The 17,639-nt window shown below is 41.7% G+C and overlaps 1 protein-coding gene across 1 annotated transcript in view; it reads right to left on the bottom strand.

Annotated features, from left to right (window-relative positions):
* Positions 1–17,639, bottom strand: part of SDCCAG8 (SHH signaling and ciliogenesis regulator SDCCAG8) — a 110,050-nt gene that overhangs the window by 1,972 nt on the left and 90,439 nt on the right. Inside the window, exons 17-18 of the mRNA XM_082303405.1 lie at positions 6,243–6,369; positions 4,102–4,184 (exon numbers count right to left, since the gene is read on the bottom strand). Coding sequence (XP_082159531.1) covers positions 4,134–4,184; positions 6,243–6,369 — 178 coding nt within the window. The 3' untranslated portion in view covers positions 4,102–4,133. The remainder of the gene's footprint in view (positions 1–4,101; positions 4,185–6,242; positions 6,370–17,639) is intronic.

Genomic DNA, 17,639 nt, shown 5'->3' with positions numbered 1-17,639 from the left:
CTTGCTGTCCTCATCTCTAAGCTCAGAAGTCTTACAGGTAGCAAGAACAAGAGGCATCTGATTTCTGAAAAGCAGGATCTCCATGAGCTTTCGACATGGCTCCTGTTTAGCAGTAAATAAGTGAGCTCTTGTTTTGGGGCACGTCTAAGATCCTGCCCCTTCTCCCTTCCAAGAAGAAGATGGCAGGGTTTTGCCAGAGGGTGTTTACTATGTTTTCAGTGTGTGTCTGGGGTGGGCAGCTGTAGCAAAACAGGAAACTGTTGCCTTGGTGCCCGTAGGAAACCTCTGGTGGAAAGGCTAATTCGCAGTTTTGAAGCTCTTGCATAGCTGTTGTTTGTGCTTCCTCGGTAGCACTTAAGGACTGAATTGAGCAAGACATCAAACGATTGGAGCTGGGGGAGCTACCTCGAATTAAGCCACTGCAGTGCTAAAAATTGAATTTAAGAGATGTACATGACCTCAGAAATAAAAATAAACTTTCTACTTTGGCTGGTTTTGCATTAGAAGACTGAAGGGTTTTGTTTTTTTTCCTTCCCCCCTTGCTTGGTTAGGCTGAATTTAAAAAAATTCAGGAAGCTGCAGTTCACTAAAGAATTAAAAAAACTAACATGGTAATTTTCCCCCCAAAATACATGCACCAACACCAACTGCTATAATTGTGTCTGCAACCAGTGCAAGGAATTATGGCAATGGAAAGCCTTGGGGCTTAAATTCCATGTCAGTGCCTGGGTAGTGACAACCGGAGGAAACCTACTCTGTGCTGCAGTGACCCTTGGCATTAGAGTATGGGCAGAAGCTTAAAAGGACCCCAAACACTCAACTCCTGAAGAGGTCTCCTGGAAATTTCTGTTTTGGGTGTCCTTCCAAACCACAGTTACCCAGTGTTAATGCTTTGTGAGATGCAGAACCTCAGCTTGACTGATGAAGTGGGCAAATCTCCTCCTGACTCCAGCCTGACCTGAACCTCTTCACAAAGCAAGCACAAGTCCTGGCAGAGTCTCTGTAGTCCACTGTCCAAGGGCCCAGGTGTTAAAGCTGTCATTTAAGGTGTGCTGTTCTCCAGTGAAATGGGCACAACTGTCACTGTCACATCCAGGTAATTGGTAAACGAGTTGGTTACTGCATAGTCAGAGGTAGGGGCCTTTCCAGCCTTAGTTTCTCCTCCTCCCAAGAATATTTTGGTATTCAGTGTGCAGACCTCTGCAGTGCACAGTGCCCAAGTTCCTCTAGACACTCCCTTCTACCTCAGTGGCATCTGCTTTAACAGGGTGGTTGGGTATTAGATGTACAAATTGGAAGGGTCTGTAGGAGTGGAACCACAGATGCCTGACTGGTTTACTTTATTCCTGCCAGCTATACTGGGAGGAGAGAAAAACCACTGACTTCCTGTTTGACTAGAAAGCACTCAGGTGGCTTCAGTGCCTCAATCCTCCACTGCATGGCTGTAAAACCCAAGGTGGAACTCTTAGGAGGGCCAGGCTCAGCTCCTCAGTTGGTGCCCAGCTTTGTCCAGTAACCAGACACTGGATGAGATGCACAGGACTCGGATGCACAGGACTCCCACAGCTGCTCCTCCCAAACACTGAGGAGCTGAATACTTGAAGTCTCATGTCAGGGCAGTCAGACATCAAACAGAGGTCTATCTTTATCTCTTCCTGTCATAGTTTAACTTGCATCACTTCTGATTAAACTCCATCTAAGCAGAAGTAAAGATTTTCATCTGCTTAAAAAAAACCCCACAACAGCATCCACCAACCCGTCTGTGCACTGTCACTGGCTGTTACAAACACCTGGTAGCGGCACTATCTTTGTGCATTAAGACTGCACTAAAACAAAAGCTCTCTCCCAATAACCAAAGCAATCTTCAGGTCTCCTGAGGTTGAGGGCCATGTAAGGATCAGCTCAATCACTTTTGACAGCAGAGATGGATGACCCACCTGTTTGCTGGAAATAAGGCTCCCCCTTCTGTAATATATAATAAAAAATAAAAAGCAAACAGGGCACTTGGGAGCACTGCTACATTAACGGCTGGGACCTCACTGAAAATTCGTGCTGACACAAGAAAGGAAAGAAAATCCCTGCTCCAGAACAGCTATAATTCTGACAGTGCCTCCCGCTGAGCGACTGGGGCGAGGATGGGAACACAGGCACGGGTGAGTGTATTTTAACTTCCTTTTAGAACAAGGGTGATCAGCTCACAGACATGCTCACTGTGACAAAGACATCTGTAAGGAGGGAGGAGAGAGTTTTAGTGGCTCAGCCATAAGGAGAGCACAGGGAGAGCACGGGTTCATGGCCAGGGAGGCGCTGGCTTGCAGGAGGACATCTTCGTGGGGAAGTCAGAGCAGCAGCACAGGATGACAGCCCTCGCTGGAGGTAATCCTCAAGGTCCAGATCCTACTCGTCTGTGCTCTCACTGGCTCAGCTGGCCAGCAAACCCTTCTGGCAGCCGGGGTCTGTGAGGGGATTATCCACTGGGACAAATACTTATTTCTGTCAAACTGATGGACACCAAGGCAGATTCTGCAAGGGAGAGGCATCCCAGCTCTCACAAATACACTCACGCCTGGCGGGGGGTGCTGAGGTTTCCAGCAATCTCTGTTTAGATGTTTGTTTGCTTTCTGTGCACATTTATTTAGTATTCTGTATTTCATACCTATGTAGGAGGGCAGTTAGATGTATCTTAACCTCCTGCCTTGGGGTGCGTTCCAATATACAAAAGACTTCCAAAGGTAGAAATTCCAGACCTGAGTGTTCCAAAAACTTTCAAAATGAGAGGTGTAAATCCCGTAATTAAAATTTTGATTACCTTTACAAGGTCCTGAATATGTTATGCTGTATCCCATTATTAAGTATTAGTGACATCTAGTAAATATTAGTGTAACGGTCTGATACACAGAGGTCGGGACATTATCATACTGGTCTTTTTCGGCTCTATGAAAATGAAAATTACAATGCAAGCATCGTCATGCCATAGGCAGATGGTTATTCTGAAATAACACTGGGCTTTTTTCAGCAATAGGAGATTTAATACTGTTATTTTAAAAGCATGTAATTCACTGCTAAGAATGAGAAAGACGTTTTCAAAAGCAGTGGACTTGTCTTGGTTATTCCTTCAACAAGGATTCTAAAAGCCTTTTAGCTCATGTGGCCTGTAAAGGAATGCAGCATTATAGCAGGATCAGGTACTTCTTTTGATTTCTTTTCCTTCACTTTAAAACCCACAATTTTCTTTACAATGTCAAATGAGTTTTCCAAGAAAAACAGGCTCTTAACACACCAGAATGTAGCTGAATTTAAAGAAAAATTTTTTTTTCTGTTTGTCTTTCCCCCCATACAGCAAACACGTAACACTAGAAATAAAACTACAGTGGAAGTAACCTGACTTTTGAAAACAAATCCTATCAAGGCTCAGGGGTTGTCAGGGTTTGTTGACTAGGTCAGCTAGATTCAAGTAAAGGATGCAATTTTAAATCCTTTAAACTTTGAAAGTTTAGTAACTCTTACAAGGCAGTAGGAACAGCTGTAGCTACGTTGCACTAGCGTAACTTGGACACCACTGCTCCAAATACAAATATTTAGATAATGTTTCTGTCAATGTGATACTAACTGTTATGATTTATTATAGAACAAATTGCAGCCTTTCTGAAGAGATAGGGATGATTCAAGCTTCCCCAGACAGAAAATACTGGAAGCAACAAAACTAACCAATTCCAAATCAAAAGGCAAACACCTAGAGCCTATCCAGACCAAAAAGTACCTGGGTTAAATCTGAGATCTTCTAGAAGTTCCCACCTTGCTAAGAGTTGTACATCCCCCTTTCCCTTCAATTTACATATTTAAGATTTTTTTTTAAATTCTGTTAGGTAAACTTGTCTTTGCTATGGAGTGGTTGTCCTTAAATTTTTAAGTGCTTAAAGAGAAAAAAACAAAGCACAAAAAGCTTCAACAGTTTCAAACCCAAAAATGTTTCAAACACTTCCTTCTTCCTTTTGTCTTTAAGTGTTTGCCAGATTCAACTCACATCTGCAAATAGTTTTAGTCCTGCTCTCCTTTCCTCTTCCCCCACTCTATATATAGGATATAGAAAAAAATACGTACTTCTGCTCATTTCTCTTTATCCATCCAGGTTTTTACTTGATTCCATCTGTGTCCTGTTTGAGATCTGCATCCCGTTTTTTCTCCTGAAATATGCAACTGTAGTTACTAGAGGCTTATGTTCCAAGACACAATAGCACATTTAGGTTAGTGTATTTTACATAATCTTTAAAGGATTAGGCAATGGTTGGTTGCTTCCACCTTCCCCCCCCACCAAAAAAACCCTCCAAAAACTTGGTTAATTATAAAGGAGAACTGTTGGACAATACAGAAAAATGTGGAATATGAGGTCATTTTCACTTTTGATCAACACTGACTCTGAAATTGCTTAGTTTTAGTATTTATTTCTGTACTAACTACATATATCTTTCTGCAAAGAGCTTCCATTTATGGTGAACTGTTCTTTAGTTTTCTTAAAACAATTGTCTGATGTTCCAAGCAGCTCTTTTGGGCTGAACTCCAGTTCCCAGAGAACCACCATTGCTTTAAATGGCTGCAAATAGATTTTTAGGGCTCATTTTGTAGTAAGTTTTATATCATTCTTCTTTTCGGAGTGTTCTCAACTTTAAAAGTATCCTCTGGAGCACAGTTAACTTGTAATGAACATAAAGAAAACAGCTTTTGCCAGTCAAATCTCGATAGAAGTGTATTATCTGAATGTTTTTTTCCTCTTTTGTATGATTTTTGTACTTCCGTCCAACTCCATAAAAACACAATGAATTCCAGATAAAATAGGTTATCAATAACATAATCCCTGTGGACCATGTAAAGGCTGTTCACATTACCAAAAGTGCTTTTCTTAAAACAGAAATTGTAATTGCTTTTGGGAACAACCACCTCCTTAACTCCTCTTATAGAGAGAACACTATGGCTGCCCTAAAATTTGCCAGTAGTTACTACATGCTGATAACCTTACACTGTCATAAGCCACCGAGTTTGTCTACTAGAACAGGAAGTGCCATAAAACCGAACACATGGACGTGATTAGGGGCTTAACAAAGTACAGATTTCATTCCCTTAGGTTAAACATTTAGTGAATTCTACAGATAAAAAGCCTACAAAAATAGTGACTTCACTATTTTAAAGTTCTAAGACAATTAATATTCTGTTTACTGCTAGGTGTGCTACTAGACTAAATTTCCTACATTGAATGTCCTTTGTTACCATGTTAAGTGAACTTCAGCTATCCTGGGCAAACTCATGAATTAGAAAGTTAGCATTGTGATTAGCTTTGTGACTGAGTGAATACACTAATTCGACTATGAGTTTGATTATCTGATAGTTTTACTGAAAACCTCATTCTGTGCTTGTTAGTTCTCCTACTTTTTCTGAAAAAAAGTGGAAGAAGGACAAAGAAAAAAAACAGCCCTACAGTCTTCTCCCTTATTTCCAAAGCACTTACTGGCCAGAGAACAGTGGCCACAACAAAAAAAGCCAGAACAGCCCATAAGAAGCCATAGCTTCCTAGGGACCACTGAAAGCAACAATCAGACCTGCTGGAGAAGCAGTGCAGTGATGAGTGCTCAGGCACGATGGATTGTACATTTACCATCTCACATCTGGGTGTGTGAATCACAGAATATCTCGAGTTGAAAGAGAGCCACTGGGATCATCAAAGTTCAACTAGTGGCTCTGCAAAGGACAGCCCCAAGAGTCTCACCATGAGTGGTCATCGAGCAGCAGAAATACATAAATGACTTTTAGAAATAAAGAGAAAAAAAAATCACAAAGTGATAGAGGGACTTAAGTCTGACAAATGGCAGAAAAACCTCAAAGCAATTATCAACATCAAGTTACTATTTAAACATTAATGCTGTTAAAGAACAGATTTCCCTTTTCTCTGAAAAAGCAACACAAAAATCTTCAGATAAGAAAGCTAGGAACTGTCACTGAGAAGAACTTCTGCATATTTATTGTCACTTCAAAACCCTTTTTTCATGTAGTTTAGGTTTAAGTGAAAGTCAGGTTCAGTTACCAGTCTCTTTCCAACTGCATGTATTGTTATTTTATTTTTTATAAGGTAATGCTGTATTTAAAAGAACAACAGCAACAAAATCCAGCAGCTGAAATGAGACTGCTGGCAGATTTCTCTGCTAAAGCTGCAGAATATTCCCCTCAGACTTTCTTTTCTTTTGGCACAGTACCTGTGTTCGCAGAAACTGCACCTCTTCTGTAAGCAGGTGCTTCTCTTTGAAGAGCTGATTCTGTTTGTTGAGCAATTCCACTAACTGCTGGGCAGTGGCCTGGCAGTGCTTGTCAAGCTGCTGTAACCTGGAAAAAAAATAGGTAAAAGGGTTGCAGAGCATCTGAAGTTGGAGTTCATGGAAGAAGCTTTGATGTTTTACTGGTGGTGGCAGCTCCCAGAGGCCAGAGTTCAGGCTGGTGGTTGGGCTGATACTAAAGTATTACTCCTAAGAGGGGCATTAAATGTATTTTCACACTTTAAATTAGCACTTTTAAAGGTCTGTGCTTTTAATTTAGAAGCCTTATGAGGACACAACAGCAAATCTGCTTTGCTGTGACATCAGTAAAGACTGCAGGACTGCATGCCAACACCTGTAGCTAAGCAAGCTGCACACTCTGTAGCTGCTTCGGTAACTGTCTTCTTGAAACACACACAGTAGCCCAGATTATAAATCCAAATACCCAAATTCCCTGACAAACGGGACTTGAAATGACAAAAACTTCTGTTTTCTGTCCACTGCTCTTTGCAAGCTGGTCAATGTCCAAAACTCATTACAGAACATAGCACTTATTTCAAGTAAGCTTAGTGTTAATTAAGCATGTCAGCATAGATCCTATAACAGTGTAACAGGGATTCCTGGGGAAAGATGTAAAGAGCCCATCATTCCAAAGGTCCTCCTCATCAGGGGCTGCAAAACAGAGGAAAAAGCTGGCAGGTATCAGAAGAAACATGCAGAGGCCTTCTGCTTACACTGGAAGAACAAGTGCCTGAGTTGGGACAACACCACTGTAAGACAGGTCAACTGCACTTTTAGTTCTTTAATCATGGAAGCAGGTATCACTTGTTATTTCTCCAGTGACTGTTTATTACTCTTGGCATCCAATCAGAAGTAATTTCCAACTCATGAATTTTACATCAGAATAACATTTTTTAGTACATTATCACAAGTAGCCCATGTAAATTTCAAAAATATTACTGGACACAAGTTTCAAAAATATTACTGGACACAAGCCCTGGTGTGCTCTATTGTAAAGCTCTATGTACTTTCAAATGAACTGCTGTAAATTGAAAAGTCTTTAATTATGGAAATGTACTTAATTATTAATTAATTAATTGATTAATTATGAAAATACTTAATTACACTTTTCTGTTTGTAACTTCACCACCCAGTGTTACATTTAGACTGTCACCTTGAGCAGAGGGAAAAATATGACATAGGCACTGAGCTGAGTTTGACCAGCAGGCCACAACTTTATCATCTGTATCTTCAGTGCTTGACTACAGGTTTAATAACATTCCAGTGTACAATTCTGGGCCATGATGGATGAAAAGGGTACAGTTCTAGTCAGTGCAGATCTGGATCTGTGAATTCCCAAATTCAGTCTGCCAGTCTGCTCTCCCAAAACTGCTGCCAAGCTGGCCCTTGGTCCACACACTGGGACTCCCAGCCTGCTCTGGTGCATTTAGCTCCTGAGGACAGGCTCTGGGCCCTCTCACAGTATCTGCTATTACGTGTGACATGTGCAGCACAGCCACACATTCCCATATGCATTGTATCTGGCCTGCCTGCTGATCTCGTAAATGATTCAAGATGAGAAATGAACAGCTCCACCCACATTCACTGTACTTCCCATATGTTACAACTGCACATCGATGCCTGCCATCATTTTTACAACTGGGTGACAGAACCTTCTGCACATTTTGCTAATACGAGTGAGGGGAGGTTGCACGGTTGCCACGTTCACTTTGGCAACACCACCTATCAGGCAAATGTACAGTGTCCTGAGCATCTGACTGACCACTGTGTCCTCACCCTCCTGTCTAAATGAGATCATTTTTCCACCAAAGTGGCAAGATCTGTCCAGTTGGGATGGCATGTGGCTGCTCCCCCTTGGCCTAGTAGTGTTGAAGGACAGGGACTGACTCCATACTCTGTCATGTTACTTCAAGGCACAACATGAAAACACGTAGCTCTTGAACCATGTTACGCTTGGACTACCCACAGGACAACCTGGCACTAAGGAGAAAGCTCTCATTCAGTACTAATAACAATACCCTTCAAATAATTTCCCGTTAACTACTTTAAACCTAAATCCCTATTTCTACATGAAGGCAGGAAAGAAAGAGTTTCATGAGATGAGTGGTTCCACAGAAGGAGAACACAACTGAGGCATCACAAGCTGCAGTGAAAGCTTCGAGGTAAATGTTTTGCTCTGATTCTCAGTACTTGGAGCTCATAAGCAGCTTTATGTTAGAATGGCTCCAACCTACCTTGCTTCTTTGTGCAGTTACAACATGCAGAAGATACAGCAGTGAAATTTGGATCTGAGACTAGGCTATACCCCAGGCTGTTCAGAAATGAAGTGAAAAGGGATAGATAGGGTTTTGTTACATTTTGACAGGTATGGCTAGACAATCACTGCAAGACCCTGCAGAAATGAGGTGAAGCATCAAACACAAAGCAGAGCTTGGGCACCAAGGTGAATTCCACCTGCAGAATAAACTTCCATTGCATCCAACACCACAAAGCTGTACTAGCACCCACTATGTTACACTTCCCCTTATGTGTGGCCTACAGATAAAAACAAAAGCTTCTTTCTTTTCTATAACAACACATTGCTAAACCAGGGGCACCCACAAGACTCTGGCTGCGAGCTCCCTTCCCTGGGGGACACATGCCCATTAATCCACAGGCAATCTGCAATGAAGGAAAAAGCTGATACAACCTGTCAATCCTCCTCTGGGTTTTAATGTTGATTTGAAGGAAATTAATATGCAAAGATCTGTAGGCAGTACCCATTCACCCTGCAGTGGGGATCAGTCAGTCCTTGACATAGCAGAGGCATTAAAAGGTTATTTACTCTTTCAGCATAGTCAGGTTACTGATGTAAAACGTTTTCACTTTACTCCACGGAGCTGGATTTGCTGAAATGGCGTGATTGGATTGCAGCAACCTGCAGCAGCTAAATCACCAAATCCAATAATCATGCTGCATTTACTGGCACACATCTTAATTAGGTTTTAATACAAGTAATCTGATAACTACTTCTGGCCAGCCAGAGCAGAGCTGTCAGCGCTGAAAGGGCTGTTGTTGAGCAGCTCGGCCAGCGCGCTGCTGTGGCTCCTCCCCGCTGACCCTGCCGAAGCCCCCATCTGCCAGTTGCCATGGTAACAGGCCAGCCCATCACCCCAGCAGTGGGTGCCGCAGTCGTCGGGCACCCCACAGCAAGGGCTGGGGCACCAGCCACCCAGGAGGGCCACCAGCCACTCAGGGGGGGCCACATCTCTGTGGGCGAGGGTTGCTGGACCTGGCTCCTGGTGCCCCCCAAAATGACCAAAAACCAACACCACGGGCATACGTCACTGTGCAGCAAACTGCCTTTAAAATGCACTTGCCCTGTCAGGGCAAGAGTGTCGAGCTATGAGTTTCTAATGCTGCTCCTGCATTGCTTGTTTGCCTGAGGGGGATACAATGATCAGAGGTGGTTTCTGGTTCTGAGTGGGAAAACCAAAGACCACGATGGAGACCCCTGTCATGCTGCAGAGATACAACACCATACAACTGTGGTGATCACACTTAGTTCCTGACACAGCTAGATCAGGCACTGTCTAAGGTCATCTCCTGCTGAATACAAATCAATGATCAGGCTTGCTTTGTCTGTATGATGATCTTGGTGCCAGACTTGCTGCCATCAGAGTTAAGGTGTATGGCTGGTGCTCATGGTGAACTTGTTTCTGCAACCACAACTGCCCCAGCTGCTGTCACTCCCCACTCCTCTTGTAGGCATGGTAGGAAAGGTCTCCTCTGCCTTCTTTCCACCTCAACTCTGCTACATTTCTGTCTTCCCTTTTCATAGCAGAAGTGATGTGTCATTTTCATTAAGGCAGAAAAACTTATGTTCACTACCTCTTTGTATCTTGAATCAGCTCTGTGAACAACTAAGACATTAAAACCAATAGTAAGATTAGTATTCATATGAGCAACTTGCATCTTCATTGTGGTTTACAGCATCGATAAATTCACATAGTGAATTTTGAGGTAAAAAAATTATAGTCTATGAATTTAGAAAGGCAGAGAAATAGTAAATTAAACCCCAAAGTTTCACTAGAGTCCTAAATTACTGTTTATTTGAGTCCTTGACCCATAGATCAGGGCCTTGAAACAACCTTAAGTGATGAGCATCTCAGAGAAGCCCCCACATGCTCCCAAAATTTAAACAGGAATATCTATACATAGAACCTATCCTTTAACTGAACTCCATTCTTGCATCTAGCTTCAAAAGCAAAACACTATGATCCACCTTTTTCATGTGAATGAAAAAAAAAAAGCCTAAGAGGAAAAACACACAGACCAAAAAGCCACCCTGTAACAGTGAGTAGGAACTAAAGGTAGTGAATAAACCTCATTTCTGTCAGGACTGGAAGTCCTGACTTCTAACAGGACACAGGGGAACAGTTCAGGGCATATTAAAAAAAGTTTCTGTGGAATTTCCCACCCTCTGGAGTCCCTATCAGACTTCTGTTGCCACAAAAAGGCCAAGACTTATCATTTGCTCAGGCAGAGAATATCTACACCACTTCTAGCTTAGTAAGGTAAGCACTTGCCCACGCTACAGGCAGAACAAACTCATCCAACTGATGTTAACAGATGGCAACCACAAGTTAATATCCCTTGCACAGTTTGGAATAGGACACCTAAGAAGCAAATGTCCACATTTCACCATGAACCCCTTGACCCAGGAGGCTTTGTATCACTCAATCATTGTTTTTTCCAATATCTATTGTGTAACTTCTAAATTCCCTTTTACTAAAGGCACTCTCAATTTTTCCACATACTTTTAAAGTATCTACAGTATATCATCTCCAATAAAATAACAATGTTTGCATGCCACAACAACAATTGCAAATAGGGTTTAATTAAAAGTTTACATAGGAGCTTCCTCTTTGTTTCAGATGTCACCACTGACTATTAGCATATATCTTCACTTCCACAGCTGGCCCAACAGGTTAAACAAATAGATCACATAGGAAACCTGAGCCTGGATCTATTCCTGGGCTTCTAATAGCTCATGTCTAACATGCTGAAGAGAACATTATCAGCCTGCTCTTCAGTAGGGGGGTGTAGCAGCTGGGCTTAGCTGCTGTGATGGCCACTTTTAGCCCTACTGGGTTTTGACAGGAAGGAAACAATGAAAGAGAGTGGACAGCAGGCTGGAAAAGATATGGGTGAAAGCTTCACTAATGTCTATTTGTGTCTGAATCCCTTGGCTAAAGATGAGGCTTTTCCTCCTTTAAAGGAATACAAAATAGTAAGACCTTTGATAGGAATATGAACTCTGGATCAGGTTAGCTCTAGAGAAGAAATAGTTCTGGTTACTATTTTATGCCTTTAGTTGACAAGAACTACATAAAACAATTCTCCAGATCACTCATGCTAGTAATTTAGAATGCTGTACCTTAGGGAAAAAAAAGGGAGGCAGGGCTCGGAGCAATGTTACAGAAATATATTGAATTGTATTATCAGACTCTACTTTTTTTTTTGTTGTTGTTTTTTAAAAGATGTTCACCTCTCTGATTTTGTTATGTGCCAGACAGAGCAGATTTTGCACAATTTCTCAATCATAATGCTAAGAGACACATATCCCACTAAGGTTTTAAAAGTGGCCTTCTCATGTTTTATACGATACATATTTGTATTACTGAAATACATTTTTTCCTGTGCTTGTGTCACTAGTTACAACAATTTTTGTGGCTGGTTTACTTTCTATAAACGCTTGCTCGATTTCTCCTACTGCTTAGTCCAATTCCTCTTATTTCTTTTATTACCAGACAAACCTGAACCTGTACAAACTGCTAGTTGGTGTCCACATAAAGCAATCACTGTATTCAAGTTGGAGACACTGAGAATTTTTAATGCAATCTGCCCAGTCTGAACTCTTTCCTTCACAAACACTTTGCCTTTAAAAAGAAATTCCCAGCATGAACCTCATCAGAAGCGACATGTAACAGACAGTACATGTGGTGTCTGGGCAGGCAGCAGAGAATTGAAAAAGAAGTCTTCACTTTTTCTATCCCATGGCATGTGCAGAATGTACATGTGGCCCAAGCTGACATCAGGCAGTTGAAGCAAAAAAACTGCTAAAAGCATCAACTTCTGTTAATTTACTTTGTCAGATATTGTCTTAATTAAAAAAAAAACCCTACTGCTAGAAAGGGTAGTGCAGCTGAGCTACAACTGCTTCAGTTGTTCTGACAGTCACAATTGCAGGCAAACAGAACAGCTTTGGGCTCGGTCCTGCTGTCCTCACCAAGCCCAGATCCTGCTGCAACCCGCAAGGGCTGCAGGTGCTGAGGTACAGAGCATAAAGCTTCTGTTTATCTCTCTAGCTATCAGTACCTGTGTTTGAAAGGTAAAATGTTTCTCACTAGTGACCTTGCCAATAGTGCTGGGTACAGTCCTTCTCATTTGGTTACCTGCAAGGGAGTCTTTCCAAGTTTAAGGACTATGTATCACAGTCCTTCAAAACTGTTCTTCAGCACAAACCCAAGGCTGCTATACTGCATAGTTTGACAACTATGAAAATAAACTCTAAAAATATCAAACACAAAGTGTTAAATATCTGTGGAGGTGTCACTTGTTAGTTTTGTTGCTTAATCCCTATTACCATTACTTTCTACTCTAGAGGTGCCCCTCCTTCCAGTTCATTTCAAACAAATGATTTTGCCTTTAAGGTCTGGCAGGTGACACACATTTGCTTATTTTTCAGGGTTCACAGAGGGTTATTGTGGTTTGCATAAATTACAGTCAAACTAACAGCTGTAGGATTTGTACGGAGTTAGTTTTATGCTTAAGACACAGATAAGGAGGAATATGACTTTATATAGGTGACAGACAATTTCTTTTGCACAGCATATTCAGATAGATGTCTTGCATACAAGGGCCTCTTGCTCTCTACATCCACACAGAGCAGATTGCTTCCATTTGTGAACTTAGCCCAAGCTTGGCCTACTCCCCTTCTATTACAGCTCTAATTTCCAAACTTCCTCTTCCGAGGAAACAAAAAGGAGAATAGGGGCAGATACAGAGTAAGGATCTAGAGGAATGGCTGGGAAGGAGGTCAGGGCGGGCAGAGGAGCCTAGAATGTGCGTGAGAGGTAAGAAAGATCTGTGCTCAAGATATGTGTGGATACACCCAAGGGACCCGAGGAGGCTTTGGCCTCTGTTTGCGCTGGCTGGCCAAGCAAGCATGCTCCCACCTCACAGGAAGCTGCTGCTGGCACGCAACGCAGCACTTTGGACCAGGGCTGTATCCACTTGGGACCAGCCCCAATCTCCCCACATTCCCCAGTATACCCATAAACCAGTTCTGCTGAGACTGAAGGGAGTCACAGCATCGAGGAAACACCATGCGGGATGTAACACGGAAGAATAAAGGTAGGGAAAATGGTAAGATAATTTTGCATTGAGAAGGGCTGAGGGAAAAGCAGTTTAATTCTGAGAAACCAAAATTTTTTAGAAAAATGAGAAAAGCTGGAGGATCTGAGCAGTATTGTCAGCTCACCTTCACAGAGCTCAGCTCTTATGAATAGAGAGTTTACTTGGTGTTTTGTTTTGGACTATACTACAAACAGTGAAACTGCACGTGAAGCTATTGAAATCTGCAATTGCTTAGCAACACTGAAGGGAAGCATTTCACAGGAAATACATCTTAAAAATGTATTAGTACATTATGGACAGTATTACACTCTCTGTAACAGAAAGGCTCTTTCATAATGTGTATGTGCATTAGTCCAACTGTGCTTTAAATTTACTGCAAGGTGAACTTAATAATTGCTATGAAATAGAGGAATTTTATTGCTGTTTTAGAGGCAAATATCATTACAGTTATCTTCAGGAAAAACATTAACCCTCCACAATAAGGAATATGACTGCAATGAGGCAGTTTGGAGATGAGTATTGACACACCCAGACCACAGCCAGTGCAAAGGGGCAATTATGCCTTTCTGGTGACAATGGCTAAGCTTGTGGATGACAATAACAGCTCTAGAGTCCCTGCAATAGCAGCACAGGGCTGTCAGCATTACCACACAAAATGAGCACAAAGGTGTCTCTAGCCCAGCTCTCCCATGTCACAGTTCAGCTCATCAGTCAGTGGTCACTGGACCCTGCACAGACATCCCAGCTTGGTTAAGACCACCAGCACCTTCCAGCAGAAAGATTCCTTCTGTCCACAACTGTGCCTGTGCATACGCAGACTCTCCTGTTGCCACCACATTTTAATTATAGTAAAAAATCTAGCAAAACTATCAGCTTTTTCTTTGCTACAAGTTGAAATAAATGTTAATAGCTTTCTTGACACATGTTCAGTGTAACTATAAGAGAAGAATACTTTTCCCCTTGGATTATATCAAAAGGTCCTGCTTAGTTTTGTTAGGTAAATTACACTTTTCGCATACTACTTCCCCATGTTCTCATCTTTCAGTGGTAAGCAGTGGTAGCTTTTTTGAAACAAACATTTAAACAAGCAAGCTTAAAAGTCTTGATATGACTTTGGAAATGGAACATTCTCACATAAATGAAAATTAACTGCCTTAAATCACGAGTAGTAAATTAAGAACACAAAGCTGTGTCTCTTTATTCAAAAATATAACCACGGAGTTTGCTCTTTTAACTAGGGATAGAGAAGACAAACATGTATGCAAAATGAGAACACAAGATCTACCTGCTATCAGTCAACTGCTGTCTCTGTAGACCTGGTAACCTCTGATACTGTTGCTGCAGCACAAGTACATCATTACTCAAAATTTCTTATAAGGGAAACGCAGAGAAAATGCACATTTCTCTGTTGGTGAACTCACACAGGAACACGGGGCAGAAAGCAGCCGGGGTTTCCGAAAGTCAGCGAAAGCTCAGCAGGTGCCCCAAGAGAGCTCAAGGTCCCCGCTGGGGCTCACTGGTCTGACTCTGCTCCTCCTCAGCAGCCACCACAAGAGCCTTCCAGGGAGATGCTGGTGGTCTTGGCACCACTCCTGGTGGACAACTGTCCACCTCACACCTGGCTCAGCCTTGGCTGAGGCGAGGTAATGAACAGGCCGACAAAACGAACCCAAGCCTCCCTCCCGAGGGAGGCTACTTTTGATCAGTGTTGAGCAACATATGCAGGCTTGAGCAGGGGGGCACACAGGCAGCTCAGGAAAAAGCGTGCACTGCTGTAACTAAACTGCAGATTAAGCTGAGTACTGCTGTTTCCTAAGCTCCAGATAAGAAGCCTTCTGGAGAGTAGGAAAAAAAATTAAAGAGAAAAAAGAGCAGTAACTGTAAGTTTACTTTTACTGTGAATCTAGGCTATATTAGAGCAGCATTTGTCTCAGTTTAAGATAGTGTATTTTCCAGCAAAGATTCTCAGTAGGGAAGATGCTTCTGTAGTTAATGGTTTGTTTCTAATGTCTCTGAAACCATAACATTACCTGCTCAGCAAGTATTTACCTACAAATGAATGTCTGGGTGTCCCTCATGTTATCTCCTTACATAAAAATCATGATATTGGGATCATAATGTACTTAAAATCTCTTCAAATAAAATAATCCTAATTATTGAACTTCCATACTGCAACATCAGGGTTTAATTTCCTTTGAAATAAATGTTATCAAGGAGGGAAAACTGCATTTACAGGTCTACTTAGAGGCCTGATTTCATTGAAACATACAGAGGAATTTAGAGTTTTATTGTGTGACAGTAGAAAAATGACTAAAACCTATTTCTGTTACAGATCTGGATACAATAGCTTTCATCCTGATCCAGAGTAACTCCTATGAGCTGTAATGTGAAGTACAGACTTCTGTAAAGCACACAAAACCCCATGAAATGCCCAATCCTGTGTTGCTAAAAACTAAAGGAGTTTTGCCTTTAATAGAGGCAGGCCCCTTGTTTGCATAAAGAGCAACCTGTCAAACAGAATACAAATGCCAAGCTGGTACATTATAGCCATAAGCACAATAGCCCCACTCTTTTTAACTAAGCAAATCCTAGAGAGAGCAGTTTTCCCCCAAAATCTGGGCATCAGCTAGAAATCCAGTGAACTGATGTCTCAAAGTGCTCACGAAGGAGCGGGAAATTTGCAGAGGGGCACGAGCTTTTCATTTCAAAGAGAAGAAAACTGTGTGTTTTCATTATAAAAAATGAGAGTGTGAAAAAATGCTAACCACACAATAGCGCTCTTTCAAGTATAAAGTTCAGAATTACATGTCCCAAGTTTCCTGCACGTTAAAAGAAGAACACAAAATAACGATCTAAAAATCCTTCACAAAAAACCAACAAGCAAGGATGAAGCAGTACTCGCCTGGGGGCCAATTGCCTCTCCAGCAGCGGTAAGGCTGTTACTAGGCTTGCAGTACCATTTGTTCCATTACACAATCTCCTGAAGCCTTTTACAGAGAGCTAAAACAACTGCCTGTACCAACACGACACATGGCTTTCCATCCCGACTCTTTGCTAATCCAGACGCTCCAACCATCTTTCTTTAAGATGCCATATGGTTGGCAGAAGCCTGTAGATCTAGCAGCACATCTGCTTGTATGTTACTTCTCCCCTCCAACTCCCCCCTCCACACCACAAAAGAGAGAGCAAATAATTATTTTACATGTAACCAATTAAACTGCATTTAAAGAGGACGGGGATTATTTAGCTCTAGATATTTTAAAAATATAGATTGTCACAGAAGATCATTTGTCTCTCAGTGATTTGGGAAATACAGAGAAACAAAACAAAGAAATGAAACACACATGGGCAAAATGATTGCTGCATTTGAATTATTTAAATGACTGCCATTCAGACCTTATGCCCGAAGATTTATTTCCTACATTAGTGTGCCACTGAAGAAGGGACTGAATCCGCTCTCTGCTTTTGTCAGAGGTGAATCAGATAAGCAGACTAGGAAACTATAATACACCAAACCATGCTTTGTTAAGCAAGCAGAGTGAGTCTGTATGCTAATGACTCTGCAGGAATACACTGACACACTGATTTTTTTGGTGTGATGAGCAAAGATTATTGACACTGTAAAAATCCTGGTTGCACTGGCATGCAGGCATCCAGGTTGTCTCTTTATAATCCAGACACCAGGAAGACAGGCTGTAAAAATAATTTTGTTTGTGATGAGTTATCATTTGTCCATTGATGACATAATGGACTATAACAGAAAAGAAAATACACACTTTGGAGCCTGAAATAAAAAAAAGAAAAAAAAAAAGAAAAAAAAAGAACCCAGAAATTACAAATAAATGTTCCCATAAAACTCCCATTGACCACTCTGTGATGAATAACCATCTTAGTTAACGAAGGACAGGCAGAGATAGA

The sequence above is a fragment of the Coloeus monedula genome, assembly GCF_965178545.1.
Source record: "Coloeus monedula genome assembly, chromosome: 2".
Classification (NCBI taxonomy): Eukaryota; Metazoa; Chordata; class Aves; order Passeriformes; family Corvidae; genus Coloeus; species Coloeus monedula.
This window is presented reverse-complemented; position numbering and strand designations above follow the sequence as displayed.